The sequence below is a fragment of the Pleurodeles waltl genome, chromosome 3_1 (genome assembly GCF_031143425.1).
Source record: "Pleurodeles waltl isolate 20211129_DDA chromosome 3_1, aPleWal1.hap1.20221129, whole genome shotgun sequence".
Classification (NCBI taxonomy): Eukaryota; Metazoa; Chordata; class Amphibia; order Caudata; family Salamandridae; genus Pleurodeles; species Pleurodeles waltl.
The window spans coordinates 1,142,562,373-1,142,586,650 of NC_090440.1; the positions used below are offsets into that span (position 1 = coordinate 1,142,562,373).

General features: G+C 47.3%; 1 protein-coding gene across 2 annotated transcripts in view; it reads left to right on the plus strand.

Moving 5' to 3' along the window:
• The window catches only part of THYN1 (thymocyte nuclear protein 1), a 191,985-nt gene that overhangs the window by 33,167 nt on the left and 134,540 nt on the right, over window positions 1-24,278 (plus strand). For both annotated transcript variants that reach the window (XM_069224450.1, XM_069224449.1), the window contains exon 2: window positions 5,719-5,789. In XM_069224450.1, coding sequence (XP_069080551.1) covers window positions 5,747-5,789 — 43 coding nt within the window. In that variant the 5' untranslated portion in view covers window positions 5,719-5,746. The remainder of the gene's footprint in view (window positions 1-5,718; window positions 5,790-24,278) is intronic.

The following is a 24,278-nucleotide window of genomic DNA, read 5'->3' on the forward strand; positions in this document are numbered from 1 at the left end:
CCAAATCCATAAATTCACCTTGTGATATTTGTTTGAAGGAGTGCAGAGGCTGGGTTGGTTTATTCTTGGAGGGGATTTTAGGAAAAGGGGTTGATGCTGATGGTTTTCTGTTTTAAGTAGGCGTCCAATGTGTCTGCCTTGGTCATGTAATGAGTTGCCAGTTTGATTATGAAATCTAGAGTAGTAGGATGACTTCCTTCCATGCATTTAGGTTTTCAAAATTAATTGAGAATTTTATAAAATTCTTTGGTTGCAGATTTAGCGTTTAGAATTCTGTCTGAGTAGTACTTTTTTTTAGCTTTTTTGATTGATGATTTGTATATTCTGTTAAGTTTGTGTAGCTGACGTTTGTCTTGAATGTTGTTTGTTTTGAACCAGGTCTGGTGCAGCCTTCTGATTTGTTGCTTTGTCTTTTTACGCTATGTGTTTTTCCAAGGTGTTGGTTTCCTTTTGTCCTGTTTAGTTTTTCTGAGTGGTATTAGGATATCATAAGCTTCCTGTAGCCACTCATAAAGTTTTGGAACAGAATTATTTGTATCTAGATCTGTGTTGGCTGTTAGTTGTGTTTTCTAGGTCTTCAAAATTAAGTTTGCTCCATGGTCGATAGATGCATGTATGTAAGTTGCTATGGGGTGTGTTGCTTTGTGGTGTTTTATGTCGGAAAGTTATCAAATGGTGGTCTGACTATGTGATTGGCATGATGCTATGAACGGTAACTATTTCAGGCTTTGCAAAAATGACATCTAGGATGTGTCCAGCGATGTGTGTGGGATTGTGTACAATCTGATGTACTTTCAATGTGACTAGGCCAGTGGTGGTAGCTTTTAGATAGGGTATATTGGATTTGTCAAACCAAATGTTTAGGTCCCCAAGAATGCGTAGGTTTGAGTATAATGTTATGAGGTTTTAGACTGCGTCTAGAAAGTGTCTGGTAATGTTGAGTTGTTAGGTGGAGGACTATAAAGGAGGAGAAAGTTACAGGAGAAAGTTGGTGTAGGGATGCATCTGGTGAGGAGGGCTTCACAACCTTGAATGGAAATGTTGTCTGTTTTACTGAGATTTATTGCTTGTTTGAATATAATAGCTAGTCCACCTCCTCTCTTGCCTCTACGGTTTTGTGTGAAGGTTTTGTTGATGAAATTTTGATTTTTGAAGAGGACAAGGATATGAATCTGCCCAGTGACCATACATAGCAGGAATACACTCAGATCAGGCAGCACTACCACACTTATTGACACAGACTTTTCTTGAAGTCTTTAAACGAAGAAATGGGCAGTGTGACACTGGTTAGCTATAACAGAGCAAGGAGCACCACACAATATAGATCTCATGTCCCAAATAGGAAATCTTCATTCAGTCAATATTAGTCATTTGTGTGACAAATAAGGCTGGAGAAAAGTGTGTTAAAGGCTATCCATCAAAGTTTCACCTGCTGCAGTCAAATGTTAATAGGGTGCAAACATCTCTTGATTTGCATCATGGACATATGATTGAACTAGTCTGTTGCGAAAGGGAGTTTGAGTGCTGGGAAGTGAGACAAGAAGGAAGGTGAGGAAAATATTGAAAAGTTATGTGGAGGAGTAAAGTCAAGGAAAACATACAAAGAAAATAATTTGAAGCAGGAAAGAATGGGAGGGAAGGCAATAAAAACTAAATTCTTTATAAGCACTGGAAAAAACACCATCCACAGGACTTTCTGTGGAGCAAAAAAGAGTAAACCCCTATAACCACTAATTTTAGCAATTTTTTAAAACATTGGAAAACTCTGAAAACCCACAATTCACAACAAAAATATAGACAGAAAAGCTTAAATGTAACCATTTCGCTGCTGAGCCCTTTTTGGGCTATTTAGGGTACTTCGCTATTAGAGCTCCAGAACGTTTTATCCACGCCGAATTTGCATCCTTTTTTCCAAACATCCTGGAGAGTCTAAAGATACTCGAAAATAGGAAAAATATAGCAACATTTTTAGTTTTTGGAAGAAAACAGAGGAAAAGTGCTCTACGGATGATTTTCTGTACTAAAGTCACCATCTCCCCAGCTTTCAGGAACATTCAGAGTTGAATAAAAAAAAACTAATTTTGTACCACAGTTTTAGCATTTTTCTAAGAGGTAGCCTATTTTCCCTATTTTTTTTTGCTCTCATCCTACTTCCAGTTTGTGGTGAAACCAGTGTGAAACCCATGAGTGATGCAAAAAAGCTATAGATTTGCAAAAAGTAAACAAAATTCCAAATTCAGCAGGGGGGGGGGGGAGGGTCATATGAGTAGGTCCTTCAAGGTTTTCCCAAGAGAAATAACTGTTGAAATAAAGAAAAGGAGTAGCAAAAAAATGTGCATGTGGCTTGTGTGACAACATTCTTATCTGTAATTTTTTGTCACAATGGCAGATTGACAAAAGCAATATACATTTACGTACACTAAACCTTTCTGGTTGTGGGGATATATAGGGTTTGTAGGTTCTCCAAGAACCCAAGCTACCCAGAGCAAATTACTGAGCTGCACTACGCAAATGCTTTTTATTGAGTACTGAGTATAGAGAAATTCTTATAGTGAAATAAGCAAAGTGAAAAATGGGTATTCAGGAAAACTTATGTATTTCTAAAATTAGCACATGATATAAAGTTTAAGAGCAGTGGTTATTTCTACATCTCTGAATTTGTTGGTACCCGTACTAGGATATGATCTTGAGGGTATTTTTCAAAATGTCATCTTTCTTATACACTGGCTTACATTTGAAAGGCATAAATGCAGTGAAATCCGATTGGTAATAACAAGTGCCCTACTATTCTGTGCTTCTACAAGTCTCCCAATTAAAGTGGTACCTCACTTGTGGGTGTAGGCCTAGTGCCCGCAACAGGAAGCCACCCAAAATGTAACATGGATGCAGCACATTTTTCCAACGAAAATTGGCCCTCTTTTTCCAATATGGGTAGCTCTAGAATGTGGACCCTAGCTCAGCTGGCAACTAGAGAAACCTACCCAACCTGTACATATTTTAAAAACTAGACCCCTAATAAGGGTGGGCTGACTTGCATGGCGTTTGCCACATTTTTATAACCAGAATCCCTTGCAGACCTCAAACCTTGAGTAAAGAGCACATTTTCCTCACATTTCTCTCCTGGAAAAGGTCTGAAATCTGCAGAGAGCCCAAACTTCCTTTGACTCGGCATTCCCCCAAGTGTCTGTATTACAAATGGTACCTCACTTTTGTGGGTAGACCTAGTGCCTGCTACAGGAAAGGCCCAAAACACAACATGGACACTGCACATTTTTCAAATGAAAACTGACCCTATTTTTCCATTGTGGGTAGCTCTAGATTTTGGACCATAGCTCATCAGGCACCTAGCAAAACCTAGCCAACTGGTACAGTCTTGAAAACTAGACACCTATGGGAATTCGGGGTGGCATGACTTGCATGGTTGACATAAGTTTTTGTTTTTTTACCCACAATGCCTTGCAAACCTCCAACTTTGCCTGAAACAACACATTTTCCTTAAATTTCTGTGATGGGAACTTCTGGAATAGCAGGAATTTACAAAATTCTTACCACAAAGCATTGCCCCATCTTTGACAGTAAAAATGTTGCCCCACTTGTGTGGCTGGGCCTAGTGCTGCGTCAGGAACGGAACAAACCATGGGCAATGGTAGAACTTGCATGGAGACTCTTATTGACCACGGTTGGATCTGTTCCTGTTGCTGGCACAAGGTCCAGCCACACAACTGGGACAGAATTTTTCTCGCTATAGATGGGGCAATGCTGGGTGGTAGGAATGTTGTGGGTTCCAAAAGTTTCCATCACAGAAATGTAGGGAAAATGCGTGACTTCAAGCAAAGAAGGAGGTTTGCAGGGCATTGTGGGTAAGAAAATGGAGTGTGGGACATGTGAGGTACACCACCCTGGACTCCCCCAGATGTCTAGTTTTCAGAAGTGTTTGATTCTAGTAGGTTTTTTCAGGTGGCAGCCTACCAAAGCCCAAAAATTGGGAGGATGGGACGATATTGGGAGTTAGCCAAGGTCTCCTGGCCCATTTGTAAATCCAGCAACCTAAATAGTGAAATGTCCTCTTGCTTCTCATGGGGATCAGATGCTTTAATCCACAGGGGCAGCAAAATAAATGTTGTCCCCTTCATTTGTGGTGGTGCATAACCATCCCCATGGTGGGGAGCAGCCCACACCCCTCTTTCTTCAAAAAAATATTCCCTGGTGTCTAGTGGGCTTTCTGCCCCCCAGGGGGCAAATCAGGTGTAATTGAAAGACTGTGCCCCTTAGTGTATGTGGTGGGGCATTGCCATGCCCATTCTGGCCAGTCCCCACCCCTAGACTTTAAACAAACAAAATAAGTAAATCCCTGGTGCCTAGTGGGCTTCCTGCCCCAATTCGGGGTGGAAGGGGCTGTTGCCCCGGGCAGCAGAAAGACTTTACCCCCCATTTATTTTGGGGGCATAACCATCCCCATGGTGGGGGGCAGCCCACACCCCTCTTACATTCAAATAAAAAAATAAAATTAAAAAAAAAACACTGTTCCCTGCTGTCTAGTGGGCTTTCTGCCCCCCAGGGGGCACATTGGGGGTAATTAGTCCATCTGCCCCCATGGAGGAAGAAAGACTGTGCTCATTTTTGTGAGGGGGGCACTAGCATACCTATTTTGGGCAACCTCCGCCCCTACTTATTCATACAAAAAAGTATTCCCTGGTGCCTAGTTTGCTTTCTGCCCCCATGGGGGGGGGGGGCAGATCAGGATCTTTTGGCCCCATCAGTCCCCCCCCACCCCCCCGTAGCCCTGTGAATGGACAGTTGGAAGCCGTCCAACGCACAGCACTGTGCCGTCGTACAGCTCCCAGCCTTCTGACTCATGCAACTGGTTAATTAATACCCTAATTGCTCCTGGTGTCTGGGGCAGGTGACGGGTATCAGACAAGACGCAAAGAGACTAATCATGGTACCAGTAGTTTATTTTGTGATCCCATTGAAGGGATTGTTGGCCTTGCGTTTTTCCTTTAATTCAATGTCCTATTTTTGTTTCTTTTTTTAATGTTGTGACTATGCTTGCAACTAGACGATGATACGAAACAAGTACAATGAATTAGCAATGCGATTAACACCCTATTAAAAATGAAGAGTCTCAAAAGGGGCCTTCCTTTGCTGTCTTCCTCATATAAGGAAATCTTTTGTATAGTTAAGACCATTTAAGACCAGTGTTTACCTCTAAATGATAGAGTTTGATTTTTAGATATCCTGTTTGGACTCCCCATGTTGTGGCCTCATAAGCATTAAATGAGAACATTAATAAACACAACCCAAGAAGTTTCTAAGTTCCTCTACAGTCGTCAAAAATATTTTTTACACAAAGGTAGTTCTGGAATGATCTTCTTCTGAACATATAGTGATTGCAGTCTCATTAATTTTGAAGCAGCTAGCAGAACTCCGTTTGTAAAACTGACTTCAACTTCAATCCTCTGCTAAGATGATATGCGCAAAGGGCAGTTGGGTTTTAAGGCGTGCTTTCTCTCGCTTACTTTATTACGCATGTGACTCACAGTAAGTTAAAAATAGGGTATATAAGATGATTCTTCATTCCCTACAACACTGTTTTGTGAGTGGAGGGGCAAAGGGTGAATGGATGCCCCTCACATCTTCTATCTCTCTTCGTGTTCCTCTTTTCACTTTAAAATGCAGGCGTACTTAATAGCCATTTCCTTCTTTGTTTTTTTTCAGTTGACACAGAGTTTACAAGCTGGCAAGAATGTCATCACCCCAGAGAAAGCGAGCGAAATCTGAGCCTGCAGGTGATCGCCGCCTTTTTTCTCTAATGGTTCATGCTGGAAGTAGAAACATCTATAGAGTATGCACAAATTACAGACCATTGCATGCTTAAGAAAACCTGCATTGTGGTTGGGGTCTTAAGTTGACTGTTTACTCATTGGAGACTCATAATTTTCAATCATTGTGAAGTATTAACAGTTTTGACCTTTGAGTTGAAAAAAGAATTTCAGCAACAGTGGACTTACCGTGAACAGGTGCCCTTCATTTAGTCTTTTATTAAGGCTTCGATTTAGTTCCTATGTTTTAATATCATTGTATTTTGTGCACTACATAATGACTAAGAACAACTAATATATTACGCTTTAAAAGATTGTGCTAATATATTTAATGATGGCCTTGTACCAGATTATGAAATTGCCTCAAGTACATTTTCAATCATCCCCAGATTTAGTCTACATTGTGATTTGTTCAGTGGGTAGATTTATAGCTTCTTGTGTCAGTGAATTGCTATATCCAAGGAATAAAAGGACTTGGAGTAAGCAGCCTTAAGGATCCTTGCAAGGTCGGAAGATCTCAGCCAGGCACAAGAGCATAGCCATATCTTCCATTACCAACGTTTTTTTGCTCTCTTTGTCCCTGCATTTTAGCTACAGTGAAAACTTAGCAAAGTAAAACTGCACCCACGATCCCCATCTTCTAGTCTACTACTGTAAGCTACTTATGAAAGCTGGTCCTTGTGCAAATAAGCCTGATGGAGCCCACATATTTCACGTCACTCCTCACATTAATCTGCGCTGAAGTTCAAGGTGGCAGCATTCTGAGTCAAATAAAGCCTCAGGTAAGAACGTGTGTCGGTAATCACCAAGGCACATCATGCTATTTCAGGTGTCCTTTACTACAACGCTGGATTTCATTTAATAGAAGGAGCATTTTTACACAATGTGCCCTTTCTGTTCTCGCTGCTTTCGGATAATAACAATCACAATAGTTCCCTCTGATGATGCTTTTAAAAGAGAATATTCAATGGCTGTTTTCCTTAGGCACCCACCCCCAGCCCGGTGACAAAACATCTTTCATCTGGCTGTGCTGCTCGACAGCAGCCTCTTTCATTCATCATATAAAGTCTGTGACAATGGCCGCATTCCACTATTTGTGCTTTCTCAGAGGCACCCTTCCTCTCCATCTTACTCAGAAAATTACCATCTTACAGTATTGTAACAGCCTCTACTTTGTTCTCCCTGGTAGATCTATATATAAGCATCAGCTGGTAAGCACCATACTGCCTGTCTCCTGTTTGGTTTGAATTGCTACAACCCCATCTCACCCACTTGCTCACTGTGAAGGAACACACTAATTTAAAATCGCTATGCTCAATTGACAAAGCTCTGCAGGCTACTTTTCTAAGCTGCTTCTCCCCTATCTACGATCCAGATCCCTAAAATTTTGCCAACAATAACTCACTGTCCATTTGAGCATACTGATACAAGAAGTTTGGTGGCAGGACTACTCACGAGTATCGATCACCCCTATGGAACTCCCTCCCAAAACTTCAAAGTATTAAACTTGACTTCAGTGGCTATAAAAAACTAATACAAACTCACCTATTGAACAATCATATGGTTTACCCATTGTTAGCTCAAGCAGCACCTGATCAGGACTGGTTAAATGCCTAAAACCAGCACCACCACCGTCATCTCCTGACTTTTCGCCTTCCATCAACTCACCACTTTTATTAGATTCCAGTTTATGATTACTGTCACCTCTACCTAAATCGTTAGTGTTATGAGGCTACATTGGTGGCTTTGAAGACATTTGTGGGGGCTCTAAAAAGTCATAAAAGGCACAAAGCAGGGGCGTGACCAAGGCGTCAAGATGGCAGTCGCACTCTCGTAGTGTTCTGGACCCCTCTGTCTTCCGTCTTCAGCTACGCATCTAATCAGCCTTTATCGGCGGTAAATACCCACTCCTAGGGCTGCTCTGCCCCCCCCCCCCGGAGGAATCTGAGGAGCCGTCCGACCCCCCAGCTTGATGGTACGGCGCTGAGTGCCTGGGGCAGCCCACGCTCAAAATGGCAGACGGCTGGTGATCGTGGCAGTGCCGGTGGCCTGGGTGGCGTGGAGTCGGACCTGGTTGGAACCTGCCCGGGAACAGAGCGAGTGACGAGCGGGGAAGCAGTCCAGGCCGCCCGGGCATCGGGAGGCAGAGGGCCGAGGAGCCAAGGCCCAGCAGCCAGGTGAGGCCCTATTCACTCTGGCTATTGAGCCGCTGGCACAGATGGTCAGTGTAGGAAGTTTGCTCTGTATCTACTATCTCAAAGTGAGAGACAGTGTGCACAGAGTCCAAGGGTTCCCCTTAGAGGTTGATAGTGGCAAAATTAGTTTGTGGTAGTGTGGTCGAGCAGTAGGCTTATCAGAGGGTGGTGTTAAGCATTTGATGTACACACATAGGCAATAAATGAGGAACACACACTCAAAGACTTAACTGCAGGCCAATAGTTTTTATATAGAAACATATCTTTTCTAATTTATTTTAGAACCCCAAGATTAAAGACATAAAATGCAAGGCACTCCACACAGGTAAGTAGGGAACTTTGAATTAAAGCAGTAGTACACACAGTATAGGTTACAATGGCAATAAGCTATTTTTAAAAGTGGACACTACAAAAATCAACAGTTCCTGGGGGAGGTAAGTAAAGCACTTACACAGTCAGTCTCCTGGGCATAGGCAGCCCACCGTTGGGGGTTCAAGGCAACCCCAATGTCACTGCATCAGCAACACAGTGCCGGTCAGGTGCAGAGGTCAAAGGAGGGCCCAAAACACATAGGCACCTATGGAGAACAGGGGTGCTTTGGTTCCGGTCTGCTGGCAGGTAAGTACCCGCATCCTCAGGGAGCAGACAAGGGGGTTTTGTAGAGCACTGGGGGGGGACACAAACAGGCACACAAAACACACCCTGGGCGGCACCGAGGCGGCAGGTGCAGTGTGCAAAGTTGGCGTCGGGTTTGCTATATGAAGCAATGGAGGGACCCAGGTGTCACTTAAGCAATGCATACAGGGCACAGGAGGGCTTCTCGGGCCAGCCACTGACTGGGCAAGCAAGAGTGCCACCTGCTGGTCACTCCTGCACTGGAGGTTGGTTCCTCTCGGTCCTGGGGGCTGCGGGTGCAGTGCTTGGTTCAGGCGTCGGGTTCCCTGTTATCAGGCAGTCGCAGTCAGGGGGGGAGCCTCTGGATCCTCTCTGCAGGCGTCACTGTGGAGTGCAGGGGGGTTGACTCGGGTTACTCATGTCATCGCAGTCGCCTGGGAGTCCTCTATGCAGTGTTTGTTCTCTGGAGCTCGAGCTGGGGGCGTGGGGTGCATAGTGTGAAGTCTCACGCTTGCGGCAGGAAGGAGAGTTCTTTGAAAGTTGTTTCTTTGTTGCAAAAATGCTGCTGTTGGTGAACAGTGCAGAAGTTCTCGAGAGTTTCTTGGTCCTTCGGTTTCAGTGCAGTCATCGGAGTCCTCAGAGGTCGCTGGTCCCTGTCGGATGTGACGCTGTGCAGGTTCTTTGAGTCTGGACACAGGCCGGTAGGGCTGAGGCCAAGTCAGTTGTCGTCTCTGCAGGGCTTTCAGGTCAGCAGTCCTTCTTCTTGGTGCAGGTTGCAGGAATCTGATTTCCTGGGTTCAGGGTCGCCCCTAAATACTAAATGTAGGGGTGTGTTTAGGTCTGGGGGCAGTAGCCAATGGCTACTGTCCTGGAGGGTGGCTACACCCTCTTTGTGCCTCCTCCCTGAGGGGGGCACATCCATAATCCTATTGGGGGAATCCTCTAATCTCAAGATGGAGGATTTCTAACGGGCAGGGGTCACCTCAGCTCAGGGCACCTTAGGGGCTGTCCTGACTGGTGGGGGACTCCTCCTTATTTTTCTCATTATCCTCTCCTGCCTTGCCGCCAAAGTGGGGGCAGTGGCTGGAGGGACGGGCATCTCCACTAGCTGGGATGTCCTGGGGTGCTGTAACGAAAGGCATGAGCCTTTGAGGCTCACCGCCAGGTGTTACAATTCCTGCAGGGGGAGGTGAGAAGCACCTCCACCCAGTACAGGCTTTGTTCCTGGCCACAGAGTGACAAAGGCACTCACCCCAGAAACTCACTCAGAAACTCGTCTGGTTGTGGCAGGCTGGCAGAAACTGGTCAGCCTAGCACTAGGAGTCGGACTGGTATTCGGGGGCATCTCTAAGATGCCCTATGGGTGTATTTTACAATAAATCCCACACTGGCATCAGTGTGCACTTATTGTGCTGAGAAGTTTGATAGCCCATGAAAAGGATTGGGGACTGCAGAAATCAACTCCAACAACAGATAAAACAGGAATACTATGGTACTGCAGTCATGCACTGGACAGACAGACTGCAAGATGGCAGCTGCAGTGATCCAAGTCGCTATCCGGCCTAGAAGCAGAGGTCAGTTTAAAACCGCCCTTTTTTGCCGACTTAAGTTTGACAAGCTATGCCTGAGGAAGGCAGCAAAGTGCCTGGTGGCCATCTCCAGTTCCATCACTGAGCCCAGGTGCGGCTTGGAAGCAGTTGGCATTCTCCTGCCCTGCCCCCAAGCAAGGGTTAGCATCCACACCTCCTTGGATTTGCAACCTTTGGACTCCACCATCCACCTCGACTGCTGGAGAACTGGTGGCAGGGAGGCATAGGAGGGCGCCTGCCTTTTGGTGTGCTAAGAGTAGCCTTTTTTAGAGAAGGCGGCTGCGGTGTGGCTTGTTCCAACTGGATCACAGCAGCTGCGGTATTGAGGTCTCAAGGCGCGGAAGCGAAGAGTGCTCTTGGGGATAACATGAGCTGTGAGGGCCCCCGAAGACAGCCATAATGTGGAGGCAACGCTCAGGAAAGGGTTCAAGAATGACAAAGTGAGCCTGACCGTACCCTGCAAATGAGCCGCAAAAATAACTGGGGCAATTGAAAGATCCTGATAAGACCTTAAAAATGGAATAAAGGGGGCAGACCAACCGAAGAAGCAAAGTGTGGGATCCTGACCCCGGGAGCAAAGAAACAATATGGGAGCCACTCAAAAGAGGAACTCGTACCATATACTGAGAACTAGTTCCAACACAAACACAGACTGATGCCAGATCCTGGAGTAAAGACAGTGACATCCAGTAGCACACAAAAGGAGGGAGGACAGTCACCCCCCATGAATCAAGCCTCACTGAAAGAAAGTCTGGGTGGGCAGACAGTGTGGGCTTCTTCATTTGCAGAAGCAGGAATCTGGCCATTAAACTAATTGAGGGGCATGTGGAGATTGTGGCAAATGAGTGAACACTGCTGGTATAGTTAAGGGACTGAAGCTACTCAACTAGACAAAACAGGCAGTGGCACTGTGTGTGAAAGCTGAAAAAGAGGCATAGCAATGATGATCGACCTGAAAAGAGACCATAGGCACAAAGAAAGAGATCCATTTGGAATCTAATGGATGGTGGCTTATGGGGACACAAACCAAGATTGCACAACAGTGGAGGATTCTTGGGCACTCATGTACTTGACAGGATGGCCACGTTGAAACAGGGCAGAGACAACACTATAAAAGGTCTGTTACTAAAGACAATAGGACAACACTAAGTATGGGAACCTTAATAATGATTCAAAAGACAGCTCCAGAAAAAAATCTGAATTTCAGGTCATTGCATAATTCTTTAAAGAACTATGGGTCAATATCAGTATGCTTTGGAAAGACCTAACGCAGGACATCATAGAAATTAAAAAGAATTCAACCATATGAGAGAGAGGCTCTTTGCTCTAGTAGAATGGGGAGATTATAGGTTGACAAGCAAGAACTCTTGAAACAGCTTTTCTTTCGGTTGCAGGACTAAAATATGGAACTCAAAAGGAAGTTCGAAAATCCAGATAACAAGCCACTCAAAGTTTCCATGTTTTCATGTTGCTTATCTGTGATATGTTTGTGTTTTTTGTGTGTGACATTTATTTTAGTGACCGTGTGTTGCAATCAGAAAATAGCTGTTTTTCAATGCAATGAGATGTTTCTTCGAATTATCTCTTTCTTTGCCATTTAATGGTTGTCACCCAACCCCCTGCAAATGGGTTAATCCGGGTCCAAGGAGCACATTAATTCGCCCGGAGACCCTGGGAGGAGAATCATTGAGACTATCATCCCTTGGTCCCCATCGGGGGAGACTCGCACAATTAAAACCCATTGTAAGAGAGCAAAAGGCTGCTTTATTAGGAGAGGTGTGCAGTCAGTTTCTTAACAAATTTACAAAGATAAACATAACCCTTCCTAATACACATTAACACCTGACCCCCTACCTTTTATCCACTCCCCAACAATGAAAAAACTTCCCCAAATTAATGACCCACATCCACTCCCCTCAAACATCCTTCAAAATGCCAGTACATCCAACCTACCCCAAACATTCCCCTCACAGTTAACCTGCTGTAACGCCCCACACAGTAAATGCCCCCCCGCCCCCCAAAGCCTTTGACCTCATGGGGCTAGTGACCTAGCAACTTTTTAATTTCCGTAGCTCCATTTTCTTCAAAGAAATTGCTTCTTTGAGTAAACTAGTCACTTCGTCTATATTGTTGCCAGGTCGGAGTGGTTAGAGGCTTACATCCCAGTTATCCTTTGGCAAACAAGCTAACTTGTCTAATGTGTCACTCTCAATACCCTAGAAAGTGATGGTGGTATGTGGACCGTCAGTTTTTTCTTGTGCAAGAGGAAAGCCCCACTCATCTGACAATGCTTCAAATTCGAGTAATGCCTTACGAAACTCCTCCTTATTAGGATTTCCAACAGCCAGGAAGTTGTCCAATTAATGAGTCACTCCTTCATGTCCTGATCTTGAAATAAATCACCACTGTAAGAAACAATTGAAAATCTCACGTAGTATGCATGTTATAGCACTCTCCATGGGTAGCATCTTGTCCACAAAAAAATAATTCTCAAAATACAGAGCCAAGAGCTCAAAATCCAGCTGAATGCAGATTTTAGGTCACATTTTGCAAACAGCACACCCTTGCCAGGTTCTCTATTCAAAGCAAAGGCCACATCGGTTGAAGCAAATTGAACTGCAGTATCTTCCCTGTAAATTAAATTGTTTGCCGATAACCCTTCTGCCAAGATAAATGATGAATCATACAAAATGTACTTTTTGGGCACCACCCCTACTGGGGACACCATCAACTTATCCAATGGCCAAAATTCAAAGGGGCCCTCCATCCTGCCTTCTTGCACCTTTTCAAACAATTTGTCTCTAACAATGAGTGATATCTGCTTTGCAGACCGGAGATCATCCATGAAGCTGCAAAGTCTGGGCCCTTGGTAACCTAGACAAAAATCTTCTTTTTGCCTCAAAGCAACACAGGCGCATCCTTAGAATTAGATAGTATGCTAGCCAGTCTTGCAATACTAATAGTTAAACGATGTAAAAGCCTTTGTTACCAAACTGTTGTTACATCTCCTACTCCTCTGTATGAATTGACCAAAACTTTGGGTGTTCTGCCATACATCGTACGATTGGATTTCTTTCCCCATATCTTGAGCACTTGTGGTTATATTTGCATGGGTTCTTGTTGCAGAAACCTAGATTGAATCCCCAGCAGGCACCTGCCCTTATTTGTCCTGTCCTTGCAATAACCCCTAAGTGTGGGACGCCCCAAAACGGCCTATAAGGTACAGGTAGCCATGGTGTGAAGTGAAGCTGCTGGTCTGGTCTGATTGGTGGTATTAATCTGAAGCCACAGCTCATTGTTCAAGTCACCCCAGGGTTGGTGGGGAAAGATACTCCATCTAGCCATGAACTCCTTATCATATCTATATCAAGCAAAGCTCCATCAGTGCTTTACAGACTATTTCCATATGTTTGAATATTGCTACATTTTTCACAAATAGTAGCAAAAATTATAAAAGGCTGATGTTCTTGTGCCTACTGTGATAGGAACTGTAGGTCTCTGGGCAAGCTCCCCTGTCTCCTTTTTTTGTTCCATCTTTTGCCTGTATTTCTCGGTGTAACAGTTTAAAGATATCGATCAGTTCTTCCCTTTTCAAATGTTTTCTTTTGTGGCAATAGATAAATGTGCACCTAAAGGCATGCCTATACCCATATAAGGTAGTTTTTCCTCATAGTCCGTCCCTTCTGACTTATTTCCGCTACGTCCAAATCCGATTTGATGTCCTTACCATTTTCTTTGTTTTTATCTGACTTGTTAAATTCCGCAACCTCCCAATCCTTGTTCTTACCAGTGACTGTCTCCCTCTTGTCAACTGAACTGCTTAACGTCAGATCCAAATTGGCTGAGACACCTTTATCCTCTGTACCCACTGTTTTGTGAACCTCCTTTGTCATCTGAGAATTGATTTCACCTCCTGAAACCTGCTCCCCCACTGCCACTGAACAAGGTTGTACTTGAAATAGTTCCTCCTCCCTCCGTGCGTTATCCCAAGCATGCCATCGTTTGCACCAACCAGTTTTCAAATGCTGTACTGTGTTCTGCCTCAGAAGGCATCTTGCTCCCAGAGGCCTGTAGGCATGGTGTCCTATTTATAGTAGAAAAATACACTTAGGGGGTCATTCCGACTTTAGAAGACCGCACTGCAGTCAAAATACCACGGCGGTCATTCTGGCTTTCCCGCTGGGCCGGCGGGCGACCGCCAAAAGGCCGCCCGCCGGCCCAGCGGGAAAGCACCAGCAACGAGGATGCTGGCTCCGAATGGAGCCGGCGGAGTTGCTGGTGTGCGACGGGTGCAGTTGCACCCGTCGCGCTTTTCAGTGTCTGCCAAGCAGACACTGAAAATCAATGTGGGGCCCTGTTAGGGGGCCCCTGCAGTGCCCATGCCAGTGGCATGGGCACTGCAGGGGCCCCACAACACCTGTTCCCGCCATCCTGTTCCTGGCGGTAACAACCGCCAGGAACAGGATGGCGGGAAGGGGGTCGGAATCCCCATGGCGGCGCTGGAGGATTCCCTTGGGCAGGGGTAAACCGGCGGGAAACCGCCGGTTGCCCTTTTCTGACCGCGGCTTCACCGCTCGGTCAGAATTGCCCATGTAGCACCGGCAGCCTGTTGGCGGTGCTACCTCCGTCCCCTACCCTGGCGGTCTCAGACCGCCAGGGTAGGAATGACCCCCTTAGTTGTTTAAATAGGAGAAATTTAAAGTGAGGAAACATGCTTTATAAAACATTGACATAATTGGCTTAATTGAAATTGTAGAAACACATTAAGATGTTTCATAGAAATATTTGTCTTCACTTTAAGTTTCTCCCATTTAATAAAATGACTGTTTCAGTTTCTAAATATGGCACAGTGACTATTGGCCATAAGGAGCAAGAGGCCTTCTGTTTGTAAATGCAACAATTAGAAATGGGAGTAAATTAAAATGAAGAGTTAACCTAATCATTAAGGTAATTCTTCATTTTAATTTACTCCCACTTAAAAGCATCAGAAACATAATTTTCTTTTCATACTCCAGTTTTGCGCTGAAAAGGGGTTTTAATCTAAAAGTTAAATACCTTGCGTTTCAGTTCTTCCCCTGTGTGCCCCATCAGCTTGGTCATAAATCTGACTGAGCACTGCTCATTATCACGTCATGCAAATATCAGTCTGATCATAATAATGTAAAATAAACACAACCTTCCGTTAACTGTAAAAGTAAAATGTGACCCTGTGCCTATTTAAAAATAAATAACTCAATGCTTTAATCTACTCTGAAGGTATCTGCGAGCTACTGGTAGCTCGCAGTGGACTGACTGGAGACACCTGAACTAGACTCAGAACCCCAAATGAATTTTAAATACCACCCACAAAACTCATTTTGGGAATTATGAAAGTTATGTGCAGAACCCTCAACACTGTACCAGGAGCATTATTTGCACAGTCAAAATAGATGACCGAAGGATAGTCCTACAGGAATCTTTCTGGTCTATTGCTAACATAGACTGAAGAAGGTATACAGTGTAATAAGCAGTGAAAAATACACTCAGATTGCTAACAGGCCAAAAAGATATGTGCCATTGCTCCCCAATCCCTTAGAAACAGCCTGAGGTACTAAAAGTTATAAACTCCATCGTAGTAGACTGCAAAATGAAACTCTTAAAAGAAGAGTTGGCAGCCTTGGACCAAAATGCATAAGGAGTGCGCACCCTAAATCATAACCTTTGTGACACGCATTCCAAGGGTGATTTCCAACACCCCCCTCCCACAACCCACACAGCACTAAGGCAGCAAATTGCCAAAGTATTTCATCAGCAATAAAGTCATATCTGCCCACTTAAAGAAAGTGCAGGTTACCACCAAGGATGATGAATGATAAAATTCCCAGGGACTGTACATGAGAAAGCTAAAACACGTGCAAGTACTCCATGTGGCTATTTAATCAGATGGCAAAAAGACAAAGCAGCCAACGTTGATGCAACACCCAAACACAAGAACAAACTGATGATAATCTGATCATGCCTGAAAAGGGCCGCATACCTTGACGTTTGCTGCTCAACTGCACAGAAAACTCAATGTATTGCCTACTAAATAGTTTCAAGACCTTTTTGCAACAGTAGGAAGCTAAGCATCAACACCAAAATTCGGAGCTCATGATTCTTAAATCAAGGTCAAAGCTAACATTTACCTTCAAAATCTATGGTACACCAATTAAAGTCCAAAACTGTGATTATGTGGACATAAGATTTGACTCCAAACTTAATTGGGATCAACAATTTGGAAAGTGCGAAACCACCTCAGGCCATTATGTTGAGGCTATAATACGATTATAAAGATTTCATCATAAAAAATACTCTTACTCCAACAGAATTCTGTTTTTAAAAAAAATCGGTTACCTTCATATATTAGATATAAATGTTATGAATGCAAGGTTTCAGTCCACAGGGCAAATATATATGTACATCTTTTCCATTCTATTATTATATCTCATGGTTTCTTTCCTCACATCAAACTCTTGTCATTCAGTTATTTCTGACTACTTTAATGAGACCCCTCCAAAACGGCAAAAGTTAATAGGATATCTCGCTGAATGTTAAATCAAGTAAGGTTCAATCACGACTTGTGCATTTTTAATTTTGCAGCGATGGGCAAAACCGGTTTGTACTGAACAAAAGGAAGAACTCTTTGCGCACACACACATTGGGGTTTCTTTTCTGATGTGCCGACAAGCCACTTACCCAATTAAAGTAAGAAACGGCAGGCCGAGTGCAACAAAACAGCTGTGTATTGGCATTGTGTGTTTGTGACACCGGAAGGTAAATCCTTCCATGATTGTAGTTTTTCGAGGGGATTTCATATTAGTGCTATGAACATACAGTACTTATCTCTCCTTCAAAATTCATATTGTTAGATGAATCACAATAAAAAAAAAATAGAAAGGTTGCACTTTCAAAATAATACATTTTCTTCTAAAATAAAAAACACAATGGGGCTCATTACAACATTGGCAGTAAATGCCGCTTAGCGCCGTGCAGAAGACCGCCAACACACTGCTGCGGCCGTGGAATTCCGCCACAGCTATTATGACCCACAGCTCGGAATCCGCCAAAATTTAGACACCCACACAAGTCCGCCACACCAAAGGTCAGTGATAAACTGGCGATAACAAAACCTCCACCGTCACACCAACAGTAATACGCCGACACTATCACGACCCACGAATCCACGCAGCGGTCTTTCAACCGCGGTATTCCATTGGCGGTACACACCGCCGCGCTCAAAATACACACACACTTACAAAACACAACCACATTGGACAATTACAAATACACACACCTGAGACACATACACACACCACTCCCACACATCCAATACAATATAAAACACACACCCACATCACCCACAATAGCGACTGAAGGCCAGAGAGAGACACCACCATCTACAAACTAGCATCCACAGGCACTCAACACCTTCACTCACACAACATCCACGCACAAAACACCACACACCCCTAAACATCACCCCACACATCACAACACACACCACCCCACACATCACCCACACCACCCCATGGCACCGCAAAGACACCCCAGGTTCTCTGAGGAGGAGCTCAGGGTCATGGTGGAGGAAATCATCCGGGTAGAGCCACAGCTATTCGGATCACAGGTGCAGCACACCACCATAGCTAGGAAGATGGAGCTATGGCGCAGAATCGTGGACAGGGTCAACGCAGTGGGACAGCACCCAAGAACTAGGGATGACATCAGGAAGAGGTGGAACGACCTACGGGGGAAGGTGCGTTCTGTGGTCTCAAGACACCACATTGCAGTTCAGAGGACTGGCGGCGGACCCCCACCTCCTGCCCCACAACTAACAACATGGGAGGAGCAGGTCCTGGCTATACTGCATCCTTAGGGCCTTGCAGGAGTAGCTGGAGGAATGGGCTCTGGTAAGTCAAATCTTAACTATTACATCCCCCACCCTACCTGCATGCTATCACATACCCCCAGCCTCACCCTCACCCCCATCACTCCAACTCCTCACATATGTCCCACTATCACAACCCACCCATCCCAACACCAAGCCCTGCATGCAACACTAAAGCATGGACACCCATCACCAATGCATGGCCACTGCACATACCCACACACACCCCTAACCAATTATCACACAAGGTCCCACACAAGAATGCAAGCACTGGGGTACAGGGTCACCCACTCATTGCACACCATGCCACACACAGATGCAATAATCATGCCTTTACACCCGTGCAGGACCCCTACCCAACGTTACCGGACAGGAGGGTCCAGACATGTCCACTCCACCCACAGAAGAGGCCCGCAGTGATGACAGCAGCTCCTTCCAACTGGATCAAGATGACCAGCCCGGCCCATCTGGGACCTCGGGACAGTCGGTTCCCCTCACACTGGCACAAGCCACAACAGACCCTCCCCCCTCAGGAAACACCAGCACAGCACCCACCCAGCGGGCCCATCTCTCTGTCCCCAGGACACATCAAGCAGCAGTGTGTCCACCACTACAGGGAACCCAGGCAAACCCACCACCCCAAGAAAATCAGGGACCTGGGGGCAGTGGCAGTGGGCACAAGGTTCAGGGGACAGAGGCCCAGGAACACAGGGGAACTGGGAGGGCTGCTGTGCTACAGGGGGAGGACAGGCCCAGGGAACCCACTCTCCATGAGGCCCTCTCCAATATCATGGGAGCCTAACACCATTCCCAGGAGACGATGGCAACGGTACTGGCCAAGTTTCAGGAGACCCAGCGGCTGCAGGAGGAACAGTATTTGGGGTTCAGGGAGGAACTCAAATCCATCAACACCACCCTGGGCACCATTGTAGGGGTGCTAAAGGAACTCGTCAACACCAGGAGGGACACTTGCACAACAAGGGGCACCTGACACTAGCCTCAATGATGAACTGCCCACCACCTCCGCCGGTGCTAGTGGACAGGAGGCACCACCACAGGACCACAACACCAGCAACCCACCCCCTGCAGATGGAGAACCACCCCGCAAGCGGTCCCTGAGATCCAGGACAAAGACAGAGAACAATGCCAAGACCCCCGCCAAGAAATGAGAGCACCCTGATTGTCATCCTTCTGTCCCACTTTGTCACCCTGTCCATCCTTAACCTTCCCCAGCTCCACTTCCCATGCCCCTTTGGACAATGCACCTGTGTGACTAATAGACCGGACTCTGCCATGGACATTCCTCCACCACCACCCCTGACCATTTTACAGCACCTTCCAATATTTAGCACTTAAATAAACGCCCTTAAAGCACAAAACAATCTGGAGTCAGTCTGTGCTTTCAAAAATGTGTATTTGCAATAACTGTGTAAAAATGCTATATCCATTGTATTGTCAACATACCTATGTCACACAGCTCTAGTCCATGCGGAAACAAAGCAGATGTCACACAGTGGGACCCACATCTGTGAAATTGAAAGGGAAAGTGACAACTCAGGGTCCATACACTGGGTGAAAGTGACAGACAGATGAGAGGTAGAACAATTATATCAGATGTAGCAGGCAGTGATGTCTTCTTACCTGTGTCTCACTGGAAGTATTGATGAATCACTGTGTTTCTCTTGTCGATGTCCTCTTCTTCTGCTTTCTCCTTCACTGTCCACAGGCTCCACAGCTGCCACAACACCTCCATCTGCACCATCCTCCTGATGAAAAGGCACCTGTCATCGCAAAGCCAAGTTGTGAAGCATACAGCAGGCCACGATGATCTGGCACACCTTCTTTGGTGAGTATAATAGGGAACCACCTGTCAGATGGAGGCACCTGAACCTGGCCTTCAGGAGGCCGAAGGTCCTCTCTATAACCCTCCTAGTTTGCCCATGGGCCTCATTGTAGCGTTTCTCTGCCCTTGTCCTGGGATTCCTCACTGGGGTCAGTAGCCCTGACAGGTTGGGGTAGCCAGAGTTACCTGCAAATGTCGAGGGAAATCTGTTAGACACACACTAAATCTTAGGGACATCCCCAGACCCAGACACCTAGTCACACTGTATAGGGTCCATGTCCTCACCTAATAGCCACACATGGTGCCTCTGGAGTTGCCCCATCACATAAGGGATGCTGCTATTCCTCAAAATGTAAGCATCACGCACTTTGCCAGGAAACTTGGCGTTCACAGGGAAGATGTACTGGTCGGCCAAACACACCATCTGCACATTCATTGAATGGTAACTCTTCCGGTTTCTGTACACCTGTTCACTCCTGCGGGGGGACCAAGGCCACATGTGTCCCATCAATGGCACCTATGATGTTGGGGATATGTCCCAGGGCATAGAAGTCACCTTTCACTGTTGGCAAATCCTCCAACTGTGGGAAAACGATGTGTTTCAGCAGGGCAGACAACACTCTGGACAACACATTGGAGAACATAGGCTGGGACATCCCTGATGCTATGGCCACTGTCGTCTGAAAAGACCCACTTGCCAGGAAATGGAGTACTGACAGCACCTGCATAAGAGAGGGGATACCTGTGCGATGGCGGATAGCTGACATCAGGTCTGGCTCCAACTGGGCACACAGTTCCAGGATTGTGGCACGATCAAGTCTGTAGGTGACAATTACATGTCGCTCCTCCATTGTCGACAGGTCCACCAGCGGTCTTTACACCGGAGGATGCCGCCACCTCCTCATCTGCCCCATCGGACGTGCTCTATGGAGGAGAACAGCGAGCAGAGAGTCAACCAACACTGAGGTACGTTAACACAACTTTATTCCTCAATTTTTTTAAACCGCTATGTGCCTGTATTAGTGTGTATGCAAGGCCTAGATATGTGTGACGCATTTAAAATTAATGCCATGTGGCCCCCTGAAATGGCGTCTGCCTGACCTGTAATGTGGGACAAGGGGATATGAGGTAACTGCGCTGGCGTTGTAAACCGTTGCGGTAGGCGGTCGAAGACCGTGGCGCAATCCTGCATTGGTTAACATTGGACCCTATGGGTCCGAGGAGCCAATGACAATGTACACCGGCAGTGACGGTACCCACTGCCGCGGACGTGACCGCCATTTTCTCTCTGTTCAATCACTTGATACCTGATCTTCGACAGGAGAGGACCTACACTGCAGGAGCTGCTGTGACTTCAGTCTGGAAGAGACAATTGCTCATGTGTCTGGGGAAAGGGCCCCTGCCTTCAGCACGGAGGAGTTGGAGAAACTAGTGGATGGGGTCCTCCCCCAGTACACGCTACTCTACGGTCCTCCAGACCAACAGGTAAGTACACTGTGAGCATGCCGAATGGGCAATGCCTGTGTGGAGTGGTGTGGATGGAAAATAGGGGGGGAGAATGAGGTGTGCATGAAACGACGGTGAGTGCATGTGCGTCCTGGCAAGGTTAGGGATGCGGGCCAATGACTGTGATGGTGCGGACAGTTATATCTTCTCCTTTTCCCCTGTACTATTCCTGTAGGTCAGTGCCCACCAGAAGAAGGATATTTGGCGTGCCATCGCCAAGGAAGTCCGGGCCCTGGGGATCCACCACAGACGGAGCACCCACTGTCGTAAAAGATGGGAGGACATTCGCCGCAGGAGCAAGAAGACAGCGGAGGCCCAGCTGGGGATGGCCTCCCAACGTGGGAGGGGTGCCCGTCGCACAATGACCCCCTTGATGTTCCGGATCCTGGCGGTGGCGTATCCGGAGTTGGATGGGCGCTTGAGGGCATCACAGCAGCCACAAGGGGGTGAGTACACTCTCATTCAGCTGATTCTTGCTGCAGTGGAGGTCTCTGGGTGGGGGAGGTGGGCTGTGAGTTCCCCTAGGCCAGCGCGAGTTTAGTAGGCAAGGTCCCGTCGTAAGGCAGGCCATGTGGCACCCCACCCCACCTGTGTTCAGAGCCAACTACACCTAGTCAGGCTCCTGTGACTTCCATGTGTGCAGCAATCGGGCATAGGCCTTGTAACCCATGTCCCTGTGATTAATTAGGGAACTCAAAGTGCACGTCATAGTGCAGAGGGCTTCTGTGTCTGTATTGTCTGCCAACGGTAGCGGTATTGCAAGCACTCAACATGTCTTTCTTCTGTCTCTCCCCCCCCCCCTTTTGTGGTCTCCCTGTTCTTGTGTGCATTAGCATCAGCAGGCGGAGGAGCAGTGGCACCGGAGCAGGAGGGAGCTGCATCCCACATGGCCCTGGAGGGCGAGACAATGGAGTCTGAAACCACCAATGGGACAGAGGGTGAGGGGAGCTCCACGGCGGGGACAGAAGCTGAGACCAGCGACACGGACTCCTCCTCTGATGGGAGCTCCCTTGCGGTGGCAGGCCCCTCTGTGCCCACCGCATCTACAGGTACAGCCGCCACCCCCCCCTACCAGCAGCCCCTCAGCGTGTGCCCTGTGGCCGCTCACCCAGGAGGGTGGGCATCTCCTTCGGCCCAGGCACCTCAGCCCCTGCCTCAGTCAGCCTTGCTGCCCTCAGTGAGGAGGCCATTGACCTCCTCAGGTCCCTCACTGTTGGGCAGTCTACCATTTTGAATGCCATCCAGGGTGTAGAGAGGCAGTTGCAACAGACGAATGCATACCTGGAGGGCATTCATTCTGGTCAGGCAGCCCAACAGCGAGCTTTTCAGACTCTGGCCTCAGCACTGATGGCAGCCATTGTCCCTGTGTCCAGCCTCACCCCTCCAACTTCCTCTACCCAGACCCAAACCCCTGTACCTCAGCCTATCCCAAGCACACCATCAGACCAGCATGCACACACCTCAACACACAAGGGAAGCTCTGGCAAACATAAGCACCACACATCCCACAGGCACTCCCACAAGCATCATACCCATGCACACATACCAACATCCACTTCCTCCACTGTGTCCCCCTCCTCCACGTCTCCCTCCTCCCTCCCTGTCTCGTCTCCACTCACACCTGCATGCACTACATCTTCATCCACTACGTCCATCACCAGTACACCCATCACCAAACCCCGCTCACTTGCTCTCACCACCCCCACTACCATTCACACATCCCGTGTCTCCTCTCCCAGTGTGTCTGTGAGCCCACCTCCCAAGGTACACAAACGCAGCCACACACCCACCCAACAGCCATCCACCTCACGACAGCCTCCAGCCCATGCACCTTCACCTACAACCACTACCTCTTCCTCCACTCCCAAACCCCCTCCATCTACCCGTCCCAGTGTGTCCCAAAAACTTTTCCTGTCCAACCTTGACCTCTTCCCCTCACCTCCCCCACCCCTTCAGTCCCCTAGGGCCCACCTTTCCAGGTCCCAACCCAGCACCTCAGCCACAACATTAGCGGGAACAGTGGTGCCAGCAGTAACCGGCTTCTGGAGTGCGCCAAGCAGCAGAGCAGCCAGTGTGCCAAGGAGCCAGACCACGGACAGTCCCCCACCTCAAAAGCATAAAAAGTTGGCCAGTGCCCAGCGGGAGAAAGGCAAAACATCTACCACCAAAGCCTCTCCCAGGAGTACAGTTGGGAGTGGAAAGACAGCTGCGTCACCATCCAAGGTGGGGAAGGGGCACAGAAAGACAGGCAAGTCGCCGAAAACCTGCACGGTGGACAAGACCGCCACCAGCACCGCTGGCAAGGACACCGCTGGCAAGGACACCGCCGCCAAGGACACCGCCGCCACCAGCACCGCCACCAAGGACACCGCCGCCACCAGCATCGCTGCCAAGGACACCGCCGCCACAAGCACCGCTGCCAAGGACACCGCCGCTGCCGCCACCAGCACCGCTGCCAAGGAGACAGCCGCCACCAGCACCGCTGCCAAGGACACCACCTCCACCAGCACCGCTGGGCACCAAGCCCCCTCCAGACCAGTGAAGTATCCTATCCACTACCTCAGTCCTTGGCAGAATGAAGCACTCTGGGCACCAAGCCCCCTCCAGAACCAGTGGAGTATCCCATCCACTACCTCAGTCCTTGGCAGGATGAGTCACTCTGGGCACAAGCCCCCTCCAGAACCAGTGGAGAAAGGCATCCACTACCTCCGTCCTTGGTAGGATGAAGCACTCTGGGCACCAAGCCCCCTCCAGAACCAGAGGAGACTGTTATCCACTTGTGAGACTGTGGCTTTGCACTCCCCA